The following is an 18,823-nucleotide window of genomic DNA, read 5'->3' on the forward strand; positions in this document are numbered from 1 at the left end:
AAGCCTTCTACAAACATTATACAACTTTTTAAAAAAACCAACTTTCCAAATCTCTTTATTAGCACTTTTAAAATATCTTTTCATTGATTGGGCTTTTTTCACTTATAATCTTAGCACTATGCTCTACTGACTGAGATTTACTATCTTTGTTTTTGCTTGCAGATCATAAATCAGCAACTTTTTGAGCTCAGCCCCAGTGAAGAAGATCCAGTAGAAGCTCACACAGAAGAAAATGCCAGCGAGAAACTTAAAATAACATTTAACAGGCCATTTCAGTTCGCAGTGTATGAAAAAGAATCGGCTGCATTGATTTATTTTGGCCAAATAACAAATCCCCTAAAAGAAACATAGATTCTGGATGGGGGTGGGTGGGGAACAGTTTTCTGCAATCCTTTAATCTTTTTCCTGCAGTACTTAAGATTTTATGTTTTTTAAATCTTGCTTGAAAACTATTGCATTTTCAGAAATAAACTTGACAAATTTATCAATAGAACTTTATAAAAAAATACTGCTGTTTACATCGTGATTAATAAGGTGTTCACATCTCTTAAGACTATTATAAGATAAAGTAGATCATTTCCCATTTACTGAGAGATTCCAATGTGTGCTGGGCTTAAGCCAAATATATAAATTTTAATCCATAGTTTATAGTTTAGCAAACCCAACTATTTTGGCTTATTCAACAATATATGTGGATCTAACTATTCCCTGTGAGAACTTTGCCACTCAAAAATATGGGGAATAATATATCCAGAGCAAAGAACTTAGTAACCTGTTTCTACCTTATATTTAAAGACATTTAGCCATATCTATGTTTAATTGTTGCACAACTAAGTTTAGCTAAATTGGGATAATGTTACAATTAAACTCTATTCATGTCACAGGGACTTACTTCATCAAAGCTGCACACGCAAGTCATGTTTGCATGATATGATTGACAATTCCCCAGTGTACTCACCCAACCTTTTGGGTTAATTGTATACGCCTAATCTTTGTCAGTAATACCTCTTCTTGCATTTTCTTGGCCTTTCCATGCTTGGGTTGTAGGACTTTTAACAATTTGTATGACACATTTAACCACCCATGACCAAATTTAGTATGAAGGCCATGGAGTGAGATATTTGTTCTATGCCAGGAGGAACATTCCAAGTCCAGAACAACTTGTGAAAAAAGAAAAATTAAGTAGTTTAATCTGCAAGGTTGATTTAGTACACCTACTTTGTGTCTTAAATATCATTAACTCCCACTCCACAAGCATGGAAAAAAATTCCCATCATTAAAAATAAATGTAGAACTCAAGCTGATTGTTTGGTTTGGTTTTATTGGACTTGAACCATACAATGGTTGAAATACTGAAATATCCGGTCATATCCTCTGAGACACATACCAGAGGTGGCATTCAGCAGGTTCTGACCAGTTCTGGAGAACCGGTAGCGCAAATTTTGAGTAGTTCAGAGAAACGGTAAATACCACCTCTGACTGCCCCTGCCCCCATCTGTTCTCTGCCCCCCGAGCTCTAGCTGATCAGGAGGAAATGGGATTTTGCAGAAATTTTCCCCTGGAGTAGGGAGGAAATGGAGATTTTACAGTATCTGTCCCGTGCTATGCCCACCAAGCCACGCCCACAGAACCGGTAGTAAAAAAATTTGAATCCCACCACTAACACACATTGACTAGAAAAAAAAAAGTGGTAATCGGGTGCACTTTTTGGTCATAACTACACTCCAGCTCCAGCTTAAAATCGATGGTGGGAAAGAACTCAGGACTGTTGGATCCACTATCCAGAGCAGGGTGCTGAACACAAGCATTTCCATCTAAAGTGTTTATACATTTATATACTTGTTTATAAATTTACTCTGAGAGCCACAGCTTCCACACAAAAATTCACATGTTTGCTTCCTAGTTTGTCCCTCCTTTTCACCTTGGCATTATAATTCATAGGTCTATATGCATTCCTTTGAAACAGGATCCAAACTGGATATTAAACATCCTAATGGAGAATCTTTTCCCCCCCTTTATGTGGAATCAGGAAAACATAATTTGTTTGATTGGCATCTAGTAGTAGGCAGAAATGAAACAAATTTAAGGCAAGGCCCTCTCCCCTTTGCTGTCCAGCACTCTGATTGGGAGATTTTAATATCAACTAATAGCAATTATTAGGTACTGGCCACATGGGTGGGGACAAACAGGATTAATCCCTCCAAGACTGAGTGGGCTGTAGTTCCCGTCATCCCAATTTGTGCATCACGTACCATCCTTGATGATTGGGGGAGAAATTTTAGCCCCCTCAGAGAAGGCACACAATCTGGGAGTCCTTCCAGATACACGGCTTAGTTTAGAAGAACATCTTACGGCTGTGACCAGGGGAGCCTTTTACCAGGTCTGCCTGGTACGCCAGTTGCACCCCTTCCTGGATCGGGATGCCCTGTGCACAGTCACTAACGCCCTCGTCCTTTCTCGCCTGGACTACTGTAATGCTTTCTACATGGGACTGCCCTTGAAGAGCACCCGGAGGCTCCAGCTGGTCCAGAATGTGGCCGCGTGGGTTGTCATGGGGGTACCTAGGTGCTCCCATGTTACACCCCTTTTAGGCGGCCTGCACTGGTTGCCGGTTGTTTTCTGAGTGTGATTCAAGGTGTTAATTATGATCTTTAAAGTGCTCCATGGCTTAGGCCCAGGGTACTAGCGAGACCACCTACTACCACCGGTGGCCTCCCATCGTCCAGTACGATCCCAGTTGGCCTCCTCAGGGTGCCATCGGCCAGGCAGTGTCGGCTGGCGACCCCAGGGGGAGAGCCTTCTCTGTGGGAGCGCCTTCCCTTTGGAATGAGCTGCTCCCGGAGCTTTGCATAATCCCCAACCTCCGGTCCTTCCGGCGCGCCGTAAAAAGTTGGCTTTTTCAGCAAGCCGCACTGGCCTGAATAGAATAAAATAAATTATTTATTTTAAATTGTCAATTTTAATTTAATCATAAATTTGATGTAAATTGTTAATTGAAGGTTATTGGATTTCCTATTTAATCTTTTTTAACTTTTGTAATATGTGTTTTTATATTGTACGCCGCCCTGAGTCCTTTGGGAGAAGGGCGGCATATAAGTCCAATAAAACCAAACCAAACCAAACATCGTTAAGAACCACTGTGATTCTAGGATACTTTATCTCTGAAGTCATAACAATGTACATTTCTTCAAATACAGAACTTCTTCCTGTCAGGACTCATCTATGTTTTCAAATTAGGTACTGGCTACATCGTGACAGCCAGGAGCCACAATTCAGCCTCCCAACCTTCCAGGGATCATGCTATGTTATAGTGACCTCATGGATGAGGGGAAAAAAAACCCGTTTCACAATTTCAATGATGGAAATAGGGATTTTAATGGAAATTGAATTTCCAGGTTCCTAAATTCAAAGATGGCTGATAGAGTTAACTGAAGAGGAAATAATCGTTTATTTCGTTTTGAGCGCTCTGAAGGCTTCAGGGACCATCCGGAGGCTTCCCTGACGCCTTCGGAGTGCTCAAAATGACCCTCTGAGTAAACAGGAAGCGACTTCCGGTTTGCTTGGAAGGTTGTTTTGAGCGCTCCGAAGGCGTCAGGGAAGCTCATGAAGCCTCTGGAGGGCCTCCGGGGGGAGGGGGAGGCTCTTTTTGCCCTCCCCAGGCTCCTATAAAGCCTCTGGAGCCTGGGGAGGGAGAAAATGGCTTTAAAAAAGGGTGAACTTAGTTGGCCAGTGCGCGCATGCGCGCTGGCCAGCTGACAGGGCAGCGCCTCGCGTGCCCTGACAAATGGCTCCGCGTGCCACCTGTGACACACGCCATAGGTTCGCCATCACTGGATTAGACCAATTGTAAATAAGCATGGTGGTTATAATATCTAACTTTAGGTATTATACTAGTATGTATGGCAAAGACATTGCCAGGATGGTTACAATGTTTTAATGTGTGTTTAATAAAACCCTTTTTAATTTAAAAAAAAAGAGGATTTCCAGGTCCCTGAGAAGTAAAGTGTTTCCCATAACCACTCTAAAATGCCAACTAAGGCTATAAAAAACACTCTTTAATTAGTTATGAATTCTGAGATTTTTGAGATAATACAATAAACCTCTATTAAATAAATACTACAACTCTATCTCTTTCATTCACTTATTGTATGCCAACAAAAGAGAAGTAGCAAGTAGTCTTCAACGAAAAGTCACTTGGGGAAACATTTGATTTTCTTTACAGGGTTAGGGAAACATTTTGACTCGGAATAAAAGATGCCACCCATTGATGAAAAAGTTCAAAATTGTTTTCTTTTTAGAAAAACAAGAATAGTTCTTTATAAACTCAAAAGTAATATGATACAAACAATTCTTAGACGTCACGACATTGCTACTCTTACATTTTTTAACTATTTTAATCAGAAAATAAACCATAAAAACACACAAGTCATAGGAACATACTTAACACCACTGTTTATTCTAACAAAATTTACAAAAAGACAAAATCCTTTTTGTTCATTTTAATCATCTTAAATTCATTTTTTTCCGCATGATAATAATTCACAATAAAAATAAAAATATTTCCATAATCCTATGGCAGAATACGTAGAAATATATAAACTGCCTTCCATATAACGGAAAACCAAAATAAAAGTTCTCCCCTGTGTGTTTCTTTATTTTCGCAAAATGAGTTTTTCTATTTTGAGACACATCTAAATCTGTGCTGAAGCTGCATTAGGAAGCACTTTTTTTTTTACTAAACAGTATTTGACAAAGGAAAGTAAAAATAAAAAATAAACTTTTTTCCTTTTTTGGAAGCTAGGTCTCTTCATTAAAAAGCTGGAGATTATGTTATGTTTGTTCGGTGGCTATCTGATCTCTAGCAGCTTGAACAAGCTCCAAAAGACTGGAAAAACTTTTAATGTTGCTCAGTTGCATTCCCATCTTCTCCATCTAAAACAAAATATCAAATTTACTAATTATTGCATTGTAAGGGACACCAGGAATATTTCAAACATATCAGAAAACCTACAATGTGAGAATTGGATTTCAAGACCCTCCAATACCACCACCACCCCAGCAAAATAAAATCATGTTATGAAATAAACTAGAACAATAGCAAATGACCGGCCAAAAGATACCAAAAGCAAGAGAGAATGATTGTCCAAAAGATTTTGAACTGAAGTTTGTGTGGCCAAACTCTAACACATTAACAGCTATATTTATGCAACCCCGCCCCCCCAAAAAACTGTTTTTGACATTTAGGTTACCTGCATTCCAAAATGTTCTACGTCTAGAACTAACTGTAGGCGGATTTTGTTATCATCACACATGCCTCCAGAAGGGGAGGGATTATTTGCAGTTACAGTTTTTCTGGCTTGTTTTAGCCTTTTCAAGCTCTCTTCCATTTTCCTTACAGAATTTAGAATATCTGATACTGTATCCAAGTACCTACATGAAGAGGAAATAATGGATTAGATTATGAGTACTTGTGGACAGAACTTCATTGGGGGGGGGGGAGTGTATAATGTGTATATAGTAATTATACTGTGCTTATAGGATGGAGCAGAATATGCAGTGCATTCAGAAAGTATTCAGACCCCCTTCACTGTGATGCTTGCAGTCTGATTCTACAGTGGTTGACATTCTTTTCCCCCTCATTAATCTACATTCAGTATCCCATAATGACAAAGTAAAAACAGAAATTTAGAAATGTCTATAAATTTATTAAAAAGAATAAAAACCCTGAAATGCACTGTAAGTACATACAGAGAAATGAAGTTATGCTCTTTCTCTCCCATTTAATTCAACAGTAACTGAAAACTACTGATTTTAGCCTGGACCATGCCCTAATTCAATTATACTTTAGCTTTTATCGATACCATAGGATGATTCTTAAACCCTAGAATATCACCACAAAATTCTGGTTCCTTTGTACATAGTATAGATAATTGCAACAAAATACTCCTATTGTACTTCAATGATACAGAATTTCAAAAGACACACAGGCTTAGGTCTCAGAAACAAACTGAAATATATGAAATAACTACAAAAAGGGACATAAGGAAGGTCCTTACACCAAGACAGTCAATTGGTCCACCAGAGCAATTAACGTCTATGCTGACCCACCATAGTTCTCATATGTCACCTTATTAAGAGCCATGGCGGCACAGTGGTTAGAACGCAGTATTGCTGCAGGTTTCTCCTGCTGACTGCCAGCTGCTTGCAGTTCAGCAGTGTGATTCTGACTGGTTCAAGGTTGACTCAGCCTTCCATCCTACCAAGGTTGGTAAAATGAGGACGCAGATTGTTGGGGTCAATATGCTGACCCTTAGATCTCTTGAAACCACTTATAGAGAGAGCTGTAAAGCACCGTGAAGCGGTATATAAGTCTAAGTGCTATTGCTATTTCATAAACAAGTCTTCTACAGGCCCACCAGAGATTCCAAGGTGTAAGCCTAGACTTTTTAAAAAACATATTTTGCTGCACTTAATTTAAATGAAATACAGCGCAACATGTTCTGTGTTTCTTGAGATTTGAAAATCCCACATCAAAATTCCCCAGATCTCAAACTGAAGGATCTGTGCACACCTTCAGATGCTGCTTATTTAGAATACACGTCTCTCAGCTGTGTAGTCCTCTGGGCTTGGTTGTTTAGTTGCAGACATTTCATTTACAGATTAGGTAACATCACCAGTACTGGTGGTGATGGAGGGGTACTGGAGGGGGAGGATGGCTTTTTGTTTATAAACACTAGCTTGGTGTTTATATACAATAACTTGACTTGCTAGTATTGGTGGGGGTATAGTTTCTCTTTGGTAGCTCCCTATCTTTTAAATGGTTTGTAAATGAGGTTTAAAAGAATTACAAAGATCCCCACATCTCACACTGGCAGGGCAAGTTACTGTATATAAATAGGGAACTTTACACTCACCAGGACTGATAAAGTTCACCCAGTTGGGCAATGAAACATTTGCAAACAACAAAGCTGGTACCAAGGACTCCAGTTCCAACAGCCCCAGTCATTAGACCAATGATGGTAAAGTTAGAAGTTATCACTCAGGAACAAGCCTCTTCCTTTTTTCCATCACTACAGGGGATTAAGATTTTTCTTAGAAATATTCACATGAATACTCCCACCAAAGTGAATCAAATGATGCCAACTTCCTTAGACTGTCCATGATTACATTTATCTCCTGCTGGTAGAAATCCTTCACAATGTAATTGCACATTTTTTGGGTTTCTACACACACATACACACACAAAATGTGCTACCAAAGGCTTGCTTGTGGAAATGGCAGCGTATGTATGTTTTGTTTCCGTAAGAAACTCAAGACCCACTTGTTCGAATTAGCTGGCCTGGCACAATTGTAATTGTAATCAGAAATATAGTATAATCTAATCCTGACCCTCCTGGATGGCATTTTTAAATTTTTAAATTTTGGGGTTTTTAATTGGAACTATTTTAACTATCGTTAGTTTGGTTATTGTACGGACTGTGTGTTTAAGTTGGTTTGTCTGGGTTTGGTGTTTTGCTTTGTTGTTTTATTGTATATTTATTGTCTGTACACCGCCCCGAGTCCCTTCGGGGAGAGGGGGCGGTTTATAAATTTAATAAACTAAACTAAACTAAACTTATTTATTTATGTGAATGTAAATAATCTCTAAATTTTCAACAACTCCCTATAGAGCTAGTCTGGCAATGTTCTACTTAAAATGTCACTTACTTCTGTGTGCTTGTATTGAGGGCTCCTTCCAGCCATTGCTCAATCACAGCTGGCTTTAATGTATCTTTGTAATCATTCTTCAGTTGATGGAAAGGTTTAAGGGCATTGTCAACATAGGGCAATGCCTTGGTTGGCACTTCCTGATTATTGATGGACGAGATGTGACAAAAAAACACATACAAGAGAAAGCCTTCTTAAGCATCTACAGCAAACGTCAACATGACCATTTAGAAAGATTAATGGTTAATTGCTCATGCACAGCACTCTTAGAATTATTCAGGAGTAACAGACAAATATAAGCTGTGATAATATTTAAGGCAATTCTGGATTCTAGAGAAAAATGGCAAAGCATGCCACACCTACATGGTCTTTCAAGCAAACATATTTTTTTCCAATCGTAATTATCCCAATTTGTATAAGAATTAACACATGTAGAGCTAAACAGAAAGAGCTGACAAAGAAATGAAATGCCTAGTCAAAGGATTTAACCCTAAACCATCAGTTGCACTATGAAAAACCTTAACAGTTTCAATAGCAGCAAATTGGAATTAAACCAATTACTGTGTGACAGAGTTTGAGCCATTCTAGCACATTGATGGCAATGCTAGTTTTCTTCCTCTGGGTCTAGGACTTTCAGGCTCCCATCCTTGGCCACACTTCCTTCTCTTCCAGGCTATCACCTCCGCCCAGTTACCTCCAGCTTTCCTCATCTGGTGGCCCTCCCCCAGCCATTCTCCTTGGAAAATGGACCTTTGCCCTTCCACCCCACGCTCTTCAGCATGGCCCATTCACCAAGACACTGGTTGTCTTGGCCCTTTGGCCGCACCAGCCAATCAGGTGGGGGGCAGGAGTCATGATGTTACGGGGGCAGTGTGCGATCGCTGGTCGCAGGAGCTGTGGAGTTATGGTGGGCAGGCGCAGGAGAACAGTGGTGGCGCAGCTTCTGGGGTGGGTGGGTGGTAGCAGCAGCCCAACTGCAGGATCAGATGTGGAGTGGGAAATAGGAGACCTCTGATGTTGGGTCTCTCTATTTACTTCTGAAACAGTCCTTGTCAGCTAATAACCACTTATCTAGAAAAGAGATGCATATTGACGGAAGCAATGGCATTGATGCACTGCCAGATTCTGCTTTAGAAAATCTTGAGTGTGATAGGGGCAAGAGGAATCAGAAAGGTACAGGTGAAACTCGAAAAATTAGAATATCATGCAAAAGTTCATTTATTTCAGTAATGCAACTTAAAAGGTGAAGCTAATATATGAGATAGACTCATTACATGCAAAGCAAGATAGTTCAAGCTGTGATTTGTCATAATTGTGATGATTATGGCATACAGCTCATGAAAACCCCAAATCCACCATCTCAGAAAATTTGGATATTACATGCAATCAATGAAACAAGGATTGTACATAGAATAATATCGGACCTCTGAAAAGTATAAGCATGCATATGTACTCAGTACTTGGTTTGGGCCCCTTTTGCAGCAATTACTGCCTCAATGCAGCCTGTGGCACTGCTGAGGTGTTATGGAAGACCAGGATGCTTCAATAGCGGCATTCAGCTCTTCTGCATTGTTCGGTCTCATGTCTCTCATCTTTCTCTTGGCAATGCCCCATAGATTCTCTATGGGGCTCAGGTCAGGCAGGTTTGCTGGCCAATCAGGCACAGTAATCCCACGGTCATTGAACCAGGTTTTGGTGCTCTTGGCAGTGTGGGCAGGTGCCAAGTCCTGCTGGAAAGTGAAGTCAGCATCCCCATAAAGCTCGTCCAAAATCTCCTGGTAGACAGCTGCGTTGACCCTGGATTTAATGAAGCACAGTGGACCAACACCAGATGACATGGCTCCCCAAACCAACACAGACTGTGGAAACTTCACACTGCACTTCAAGCATCTTGCAGTGTATGCCTCTCCATTCTTCCTCCATACTCTGGGTCCTTGGTTTCCAAATGAGATGCAAAAGTCGCTCTCATCAGAAAAGAGGACTTTGGACCACTGAGCAACAGACCAGGTCTATTTTTCTTTAACCCAGGTAAGATGTTTCTGACGTTTGTTGTTCAGGAGCGGCTTGACAAGAGTAATATGACATTTGAAGCCCATGTCCAGGATCCGTTCTGTGTGTGGTGGCTCTTGATACACTGACTCCAGCCTCAGTCCACTCCTTGTGAAAGGCCATTCAACACTTTTGAATGGCCTTTTCCTGACAATCCTCTCCAGGCTGCGGTCATCCCTGCTGCTTGTGCACCTTTTTCTTCCACACTTTTCCCTTCCACATACCTTTCTATTAATGTGCTTTGATACAGCACTTTGGAAACATCCAACTTCTTTTGCAATTACCTTTTGAGGCTTTCCCTCCTTATGGAGGGTGTCAATGATGGTTTTCTGCACAACTGTCAGGTCAGCACTCTTTCCCATGATTGTGATTCCTACTGAACCAGAATGAGAGACCATTTAAAGGCCCAGGAACCCTTTGCAGGTGTTATGGCTTACTTAGCTGATTAGAGTGGGACACTTTGAACCTAGAATATTGCACCTTTTCACAATATTCTAATTTTCTGAGATTGTGGATTGGGGTTTTTCATGAGCTGTAAGCCATAATCATCACAATTATGACAAATCACGGCTTGAACTATCTTGCTTTGCATATAATGAGTCTATCTCATATATTAGTTTCACCTTTTAAGTTGCATTACTGAAATAAATGAACTTTTGCACGATATTCTAATTTTTCGAGTTTCACCTGTATTTTAGTTTGTACATCACCCTAACTTTCCTAGGTCAACATGGAGTTAGAAAAATATAAAATAGAAATATAAAAAAACATGGAAATGGATAATGGGGAGATATGAATATGACAGGACTACATACAGCTTATCTTTTAACTGCCTTTGAGATACTGACAGTTTAGTAAAGTATAGGCAGCTTTGCAGACTTAAAGGTTATTTCCTATTATTTATATACTTACACACACACCAGCTTAAAGGACCCTATTATAATAGTTATCATAATGGCTATTTATATTGTCCATACACATACACACATATTTTTTCAAATGTGAAAAAATACCTTGTTAGTTCTTCTATACAACCTTGGGATTTCCAGGGCACTTTTCAAGCAGCTAAAGCAGGAATCATTTAAGTCCTGAATCATCTTACTGTTTAAGGTTGGCCAGGAATCTAATAAAGAATTCTTTGCGTCTTCTAGTGCTCCTATTGAAGAAATATATGCATATTTATACACGGCAAAATCTAAACACTCCAAGCCAGTCTTAAGTATATGGCTATTTTACAATTCCTCTGAAGTACAGTTAAAAACAAATACCAAAGGAGTTGGATTGTAGTACTTAGCATTATATATTATGACACAACTATTTTAATATTATTCCTAGAGATATAAAAGAGCAGGTTTTAAAACATTGCCTGCTCTTTTAACTGTACTTAACTGTACTTGGCAAGTGTCCAAGTGAGTCAGAATTCTGCAACCCTCCTTCACTCCCCTCCATTTATTCCCTCTTTCATTTCATTTTAGAATCAAGTCATTTACAAGTGTAATTGAAAGATCTGCAAACACTAGCAGAGAAATATGCTTAAGAACCAGTAATGATTTTACCCCAAAGATACAGGGAGGGGAAAAGAAGACTAAGCAAGGCTGTAGGGAATCACCATCAAATCCATTCCCTCAAATATTGAGAAATTACTTTGATTTCAATTTTTCTCATTCAATTTAACATTTTGTCTTTGTAATAGATAAATACAATGTATTTATCAAAAGGTGAATACATTGATAGAGAGAGAGAGAGTTACACAAATGTTTTACCTGAGATACAAGCTATATTCTTGAAGCCAATCATGTCAAGTTTTGGTCTGATCATTTCCAAAAGTTCAGGAAGCTGAATGAAAAATATGCAAGGTGTTATGAATACATAACCTTCAGATATCTGACACACCAATGCAAAAAAGCTATTGTAATGTTTCTGCAATTCTCTGCTGAAACACTACACACCATAAATAAGGCATCAGTGGAATCGTACAATAAAGGATTCTGTATCTGTGCATGACCCATGCCCCCTTAAACAGGTGAACAGACATAATAATGAGCTGTTTAACCAACTATGGAAAAAGAATTAAAAAAAACACTTTAAACAATTTGATTTGAACCGCTAGAAAGGTTCTACTTCAAAGCTGCATGTTAACAGTTTAATTTTTTTCAAATGATAGGACTAAAGGAGTGAACGCATCACTTGTACTACTTTTACCTCAACAATAAGAAACCAAGGTAAAAGTTGATAACCAAAGCAGCAGCCACAAATGGTAAAGAATAATTTTCTTCAGGACACATCATATTTGTAGGTTGTCCGTGTCAGAGAGTCATATAAATCAGTAATATCTACAAACCCAGTCCTGAAGTTGATCCAAATCTGCAGCAACAAACACAAGCTGAGTGGTAGATATAGAAGGTAAGGGCTGAGCATCTGGACAAGACTCATTTCCTTGATCTTCAACAGAGTTCAGTGGGGATTCCTTGCTTGCCAATGGTTTTTTATGGTCTTTTACAGTTTCATTAGAGACAGGCCTGAGCAGAAGCTATTCCGTTTACAAAGAGTGACAAAGAGTAATATTAGAGGCAAACCCATGAACATTCATCTTAGTTTATCAAAACATTGTGCTATTTGTTAAAGGTAGATGCTAATCTTGTATCAGTTTAATTTTTTTAATATTCCTTGCATAAGATTCTCAGCATGAAAAGTTAGCTGGGTGACATGATAGCAGTGTTCCAATATCTGGGGGTTGCCACAAAGAAGAGGGAGTCAAACTTTTATCCAAGGCACCTGAGGATAGAAGAAGAAGTAATGGGTGGAAACTAATCAAGGAGAGAAGCAACTTAGAACTGAGGAGAAACTTCCTGACAGTTAGAACAATTAATCAGTGGAACAGCTTGCCTCCAGAAGTTGTGAATGCCCCAACACTGGAAGTCTTTAAGAAGATGTTGGATAGCCATTTGTCTGGAACTGTATAGGGTTTCCTGCCTAGGCAGGGGGTTGGACTAGAAGACCTCCAAGGTCCCTTCCCACTCTGCTATTGTATTGTATTGACTGGGCCTGTCACTCTCTCAATCTCAGTCCAGAAGAAGGAATATTATGTAAACTTGCTGCCTTGAGTTTACTTATGAATTGATAAAGGTGAGATAAAATAAATTGATTTAATTAAGCAAACCAGTTTTCCTCACCTCATTAATGAAGACTGAGTAACGGGCTAGAATCTGCAGTGAAAGCTTCCACATTCGATCAGTTAGCAATGGCAGAAAAATCTGAGCTGACCAGCACTTCTGTAAGCTAATCCATGTCATGTGTGTTGCCAAAAGACAATATGAACTTCCAGCTGCCAAGAAAGAACAAAGTTAGTTCAGTTATGATCAACATTACATTTAAAACATCATCCTATTAACATTGATTTATTGTCTCACCTCCAGGCTTCACTCTTGGCACAGTGCCTCCTTCAGAGGAAACCCTGTTGCAAGTATAGTTTTACAGCATTTCCTCGGAAATTATTTATGGGATGTTCCCTTGGTAGAAAATCTGTGCATCTTTCTGCAATTCAGAAGTTCCTCTCTCCAGCCAGTTGTAAGGGGAGATGGTTTTGCCACTCTTCCCTCGTGGCTGGTGAAGGCTTATTCAATTCCCCCCCAAATCTCAATTATAGCAACTAGCCATCTTTTGACTAACTTTGCACTTGCAGATAAAAGGTAAGCACCATTTGCAGAGATTAGATAGCAGAGAAGACTGAAAAGATGGGAAACTGTTGCTTCCTTAAAAAATAGCTTATTCTGTAAACGTACTATCCAACATTATAAAATGATGGACGCAGACAGTAAACTACTAAGTAGAATCCGGGGCCACATTTTATCTTTTGTTTCATCAGTGCTACCCATAAATAGCTTTCTATTTAGTGGGAAACTACTACTAGTCAATTCTGCCTTCAGTCAAATGCTAGTAATAGAAGCAACCCTACTTAAACATTTTAGACATATATTTCTCTTATTTGGTTCAATTCATTTGGTTTTGTTCTAAGCAAATATTACATGGATTGTGGTAATGTGAACTTATCACAATCACAAACTTCTGGTCAGATTTTATATGAAGATTTTTTTTTTAAATCCCAGCAATGGAAAATATGTATTTTTCTTATGTTATCTAAATGTAAAGGCATGAGCCATAAACCACAATTTATGTGTTAAATAAAGAGAAAAGCTTTACCTGGAGCCTCTTCTAAGCCATCAGAAAGAGCTGCTTCTAAAGTGCCTGCAATTTCTCTAAATCTAAAAGAACCACAAAATATGTTTCGTGAAACCCCGGTGAAAATAAGGTTAGTAAATTAACATCTGGCAGCTTAGTGATGCAAGCTATCAATCTAATCCTGTCAATCGTATCTGAAATCTGAATGTCACACATAAATTTTAAGAAGATATTTCCAGTGAACTCATGCCAGCTGTAAAATCCCCACTCATAACTTCAACTCGGTTTCTCTGTGATGATTTCCTAGTATTATCTAAAGACTGGTTCACTTTTTCAGATGTTTTAACCTTAAGAAATCTTTATCATGGAAATGATCAACTCATGGTGCTTTTACTTAATATATACGCTATGCTGCATTTATTTATTTGTTTATTTATTTATCAATCTTTCAAAATAAAATATGAAACAATTAAAAGCCAATAAAAAAACTAAAATCACAATTAACCTAAATAAATGAAATGGACAAGATATTCTTTTGAAGAGATTCCTCACAGAATCTATCACCCAAAAGCACTCATGCCTATTGTTAAATGAATCCTGTGATCAGAAAAGATCAGGAGATGCATGACGCATACTGTTTGTATGATACGAGAAGGAGATCCAGATGAGTGGATAAATAGGTTGCATGCAACATAGCCCTTGATTATACAACTGAATGGCTGGTCAATTTTGGAAGGAAAATCTGACAGATGGAAAGGCTGGACTCAGATAACAGGATAAAAGTTTTTGTAGAAAAGGAGGAGTGGGCATTTTTGAACCTCTGAGACCTCTTCATAAGCTTCAGCATAGATTTTTCTAACCTCTCTTGTTTTCATTGTAACTTTCAATCCAACAACTAAGATTTTGTAATCTGGGACCAAATTCAGTATTACTTGAGCTAAATTACAATTAGGAATTTTAGAAGAAAGGAGGACAACTGCTTCTTAATTATGCCTACAATTGCTTATTCTCCTAAAGTTACTCTACACCACAGCAGGAAAAAAGCACATCACAGAAACTCTTTTTAACAGCCTACAGTTTGGTATTTGACCAAAACACCTTCTGTTTTTCACTGATTTGCAATGGACACTGGCACAAACTTCTGCAAATAGTTCTAGGGGATAGAAATCAATAGTTCTTTCCGATACCTTGAAAACTTTTGTTTAAAATGAATGTTAAACTTTTAATCAATTTTTCAATCAGGTTTGCTTCAGAAAATAACTTGGGTGCTGGCAGTGTGTAAAAACTTATTTCTGTTTAACTGAACTCATGGTAATTTCCACCAATTATTCTGGAGAAATACCACAGATTGCAAAACTAAAATCACACAGAAATGAAAGGTTTCAATAAAATTAATCAAGAAGTTTTATTACCGTGTTGTAGTTTAGACAGAGTAATTTAGTCTTCTTTTCCATGCTATAGCTTCATTTTCACTGCTAAACCAAGTTGTCACAGACTACAAAAATCCTAGTCATCTAATTTTTAATTATTTAAACTGAGTAATAAAGATTGCATAAATATGGATAGAAACAAGAGTTCTAAAATAAGAGGCATTTATATATTCAGATGACAGATGTTCCAGAAGGCACCCTTTTAGAAGAGTAATTTCCCTTTACATTTGGGGAGAAAAAGGGAGAATCTCATTTTTAATACATCTTTTCACTTGCATATTTTTAAATGTTCTTTATATCATCTAAGCATAAAACCGAGACACTGACCTTATTTGAAAATAAACTGGCAAATTCCACTTATCATTAAAGCTCTGGTAGGAAGGATGTAACCTCAGTCTTTTTACACTGGCTTGTGAACCACATTGCCGTTCAAACTTCCTTACAAAATCCATACTCATGTTGTATTTCTGAAGACAAAAAGCATGCATTAAGCTGTGTGTCAAATTTCTTTACAGGAGAACTGGCATCATTTACTTCTCTAGCCAATCACTTCATCTCATTTTGAAAACTATGAAGCTAGAAACAATGTCCTATTAGCAATGGAGATGTTTAGATGAAGATAGAATAATATATTAATTATTTTGATTACATTTACATAAAACTGCACTGAATCAGAATGTTAAGAGTGTTAAGAGTCTCCTATGGTTTGTCCACCATCAATTCATATTACAAAGTACGAACATTTTTTTTACAATAGTATTCATCTATTTAAATGAAGAACACAAGTTAGTTGCAATTGAACAAACTATGTTAAATATATAGTAGTTAAGTCTAACAGTCTGTATTTCTTGGTTCATCATTGCAAACTGTGGTGAATGTATAAATTTAAAATTACCTCATGAAATAAATCTGGGTTTCCAGGATTAAACAGAGCCGACAGTTTCATTTCTAAACCACGAACAATTTCTGGCCATACAGAATTTACCAAGAAATCATATCCAGGAACCGTATTCCCTCTTTCACTGCAAGATTAAATCAATATTCCTGCTATAAATAGCTTTAATAAAAGAAATTCAGAATTTGCAAAGAGTATTGCATATGTTGCGAGACATTTTTAGAAACAGATTTCTTGAACACTGTGGATTTCCAGCAGTTGTAAGACGCATTGGATTCTAACACTAGAATATTTGTGAATATTTTTTTAAAGTGCAAATTCTGCCTTTGCAAAGAGATGGTATTTGAGCATAGGGACCATAGGAACCACCATATATAACATTTTATTATTTATTTTATTTATTAAATTTGTTAGCTGCTCCCTCTCCACAAAGGGATTCGGGGCGGCGTACAATAAATAAAACACATATTATAAAATTACACATTGTACGGAGGAGGTATAAAAACACAATACAATCATTATAATAACATAGAAATATTAAAATAAGTTAAAATTATATACCCCGATGGAGATTACAAGTTTAAAAAATTGCCAGGAGGAGTAAAATGGAACTATGGTTGAGCCAGGCCTGCTAGTTGAAAAAGGTGGGTCTTGAGTTTTGAACGGAAGGAGCGGAGGTCGGTGGTAATCCTAATATCCGGGGGGAGGTCATTCCAGAGGGCTGGGCCCATCACAGAGAAGGCCCTACTCCTGGGCGCCGCCCTTTGGCACTGCTTAGTGGACGGCACCCGGAGAAGTCCCTCTCTGTGAGAGCAAATTGGTCGTAGGGATGTATGGGGCAGGATGCGATCCCGCAGGTAGCTAGGTCCTGTGCCATGGAGCGCTTTGAAGATGGTAATCAACACCTTGAAACGCACCCGATAGACCACAGGGAGCCAGTGCAGCTCGCGCAGGAGAGGTGTTCTGGCTCCCTGTGGTCTATCGGGTGCGTTTCAAGGTGTTGATTACCATCTTCAAAGCGCTCCATGGCACAGGACCTAGCTACCTGCGGGATCGCATCCTGCCCCATACATCCCTATGACCAATTCGCTCTCACAGAGAGGGACTTCTCCAGGTGCCGTCCACTAAGCTTACATTTTATACCATACATTAATATATAACAGAGTGACAACTTGGTTACATTGTAGTCCACACTGTTTTATTGCAAATGTAAAGGAAAATTACTAAGCTATTTTTCTGAAATTCGTTTCAGATGCATACAGAAGAAAAAATGCCAATACATTTCTGGAACCTGAATAAAAACTATTAGGAGCAATATCACTGCAAATTGAAGCCAAAGAATGCAGGCAGTTCTTAATGTTATCCTTTCATTCCCTTCCAATGAAAATCAAATGTGGGATGCAGTTGAACTACTGCAGTGTCAGTGGCATTGTGCTTTGTGAGTGTGCTCATATCCTGTCCATATCCAGAGACTTTCTTCATGCTCTCCATCTGTAACACTTTTTATCTGAGTCCAACTTAGTTTGTAGAATTGAACTGTGAAGATTGGGATGACAACAGACGATTCAACAAGGATCTAATTTCCTTTCAAACAAGCCTCTGTTTTAATGATAAATGTTCATGTTATTAAAGCCTCTAGCACTTTATGTGTGAAGGCAGGACACATCGCAACAGATGCCTGGCTTCTCCAGTTACATTTACAGTGGTCTTGAGAATGTAGAGAATGATACAAGAAACTTTTTCTTCCTCCCAGAATTCCAATTTCTAAAGATGTGAAGCATCAAGTAATAGATTTAAATACATTATATAGTTGCTAGTAATCTCTAAGCAATCTAAAGAAAATACAATCATTGTACTTCTAGCTTATCACACAATAAATATTAACAATTTTTAAATGAACATGAACTGCTGGATGTATTAAGAAGCTTAAGTATTACCGTAGCAAAATGTAACATCACACCAAATAATTTGAAATGTATTTCTGCAGTCTATTTAGGTAAATTTTAAACATCAATAATGATGACTGCTTCATTAACAATTAATAATTATAATTAATAATTACAATTAGAGATCCAGTTTTGTCTAGTGGTTAAGGCACAAGTTAGAAAGTGGGAGACTGTGAGTTCAAGTCCCGCCTTAGCCATGGAAGCCAGCTGGGTGATTTTGGCCCAGTCACTCTCTTTCAGCCCAACTCACCTCATCTTATTGTTGTGGGGGAAAAGGTTAGGAGGAACATAAGTTGGATATATTTAACATCTTAGTTATTAGGAAAAATAATAAAGGTGGGCAAATAATAAATAAATAAATAAATAAATAAATAAATAAATAAATAAATAAATAAATAAATAAATAAATAAATAATAAATAAATAACATTCTGTTAACCAATCAATTTATGAGGCTTGAATTCATTTTATTCCACTATGAATTAAGAATATATGCTATTAGACTGCAATAAATGTATAGTTGAATTAGAAATTTACTGTATATCATAGTTGTTACTGTTAATGTATATGCAAATTTGAAAATCATTTTAAAACTATTAGAACCTGCCTTGTAAACTC

The 18,823-nt window shown here is 38.0% G+C and overlaps 2 protein-coding genes across 3 annotated transcripts in view; one reads left to right on the top strand and one right to left on the bottom strand.

Annotated features, from left to right (window-relative positions):
• Positions 1-18,823, top strand: part of AGT (angiotensinogen) — a 341,767-nt gene that overhangs the window by 11,159 nt on the left and 311,785 nt on the right. The window contains exon 5 of one of the 2 annotated variants that reach the window (XR_014174779.1): positions 163-994. Coding sequence is in view for 1 of the 2 variants with exons in the window: in XM_081945772.1 (XP_081801898.1) it covers positions 163-351 (189 nt within the window). In the remaining variant the exon portion in view is untranslated. Of the gene's footprint in view, positions 1-162; positions 1,163-18,823 lie in introns of those variants that run through there. The other variant, XM_081945772.1, reaches the window with a different exon arrangement.
• Positions 4,436-18,823, bottom strand: part of COG2 (component of oligomeric golgi complex 2) — a 41,250-nt gene continuing 26,862 nt past the window's right edge. The window contains exons 9-18 of the mRNA XM_081945242.1: positions 16,261-16,387; positions 15,693-15,832; positions 13,957-14,018; positions 12,930-13,081; positions 12,098-12,286; positions 11,520-11,592; positions 10,770-10,912; positions 7,708-7,847; positions 5,250-5,430; positions 4,436-4,932 (exon numbers count right to left, since the gene is read on the bottom strand). Of these exons, the coding sequence (XP_081801368.1) occupies positions 4,831-4,932; positions 5,250-5,430; positions 7,708-7,847; positions 10,770-10,912; positions 11,520-11,592; positions 12,098-12,286; positions 12,930-13,081; positions 13,957-14,018; positions 15,693-15,832; positions 16,261-16,387 (1,309 nt within the window). The 3' untranslated portion in view covers positions 4,436-4,830. The remainder of the gene's footprint in view (positions 4,933-5,249; positions 5,431-7,707; positions 7,848-10,769; positions 10,913-11,519; positions 11,593-12,097; positions 12,287-12,929; positions 13,082-13,956; positions 14,019-15,692; positions 15,833-16,260; positions 16,388-18,823) is intronic.

The sequence above is a fragment of the Natrix helvetica genome (genome assembly GCF_964273705.1).
Source record: "Natrix helvetica genome assembly, chromosome: 2".
Lineage (NCBI taxonomy): Eukaryota > Metazoa > Chordata > Lepidosauria > Squamata > Natricidae > Natrix > Natrix helvetica.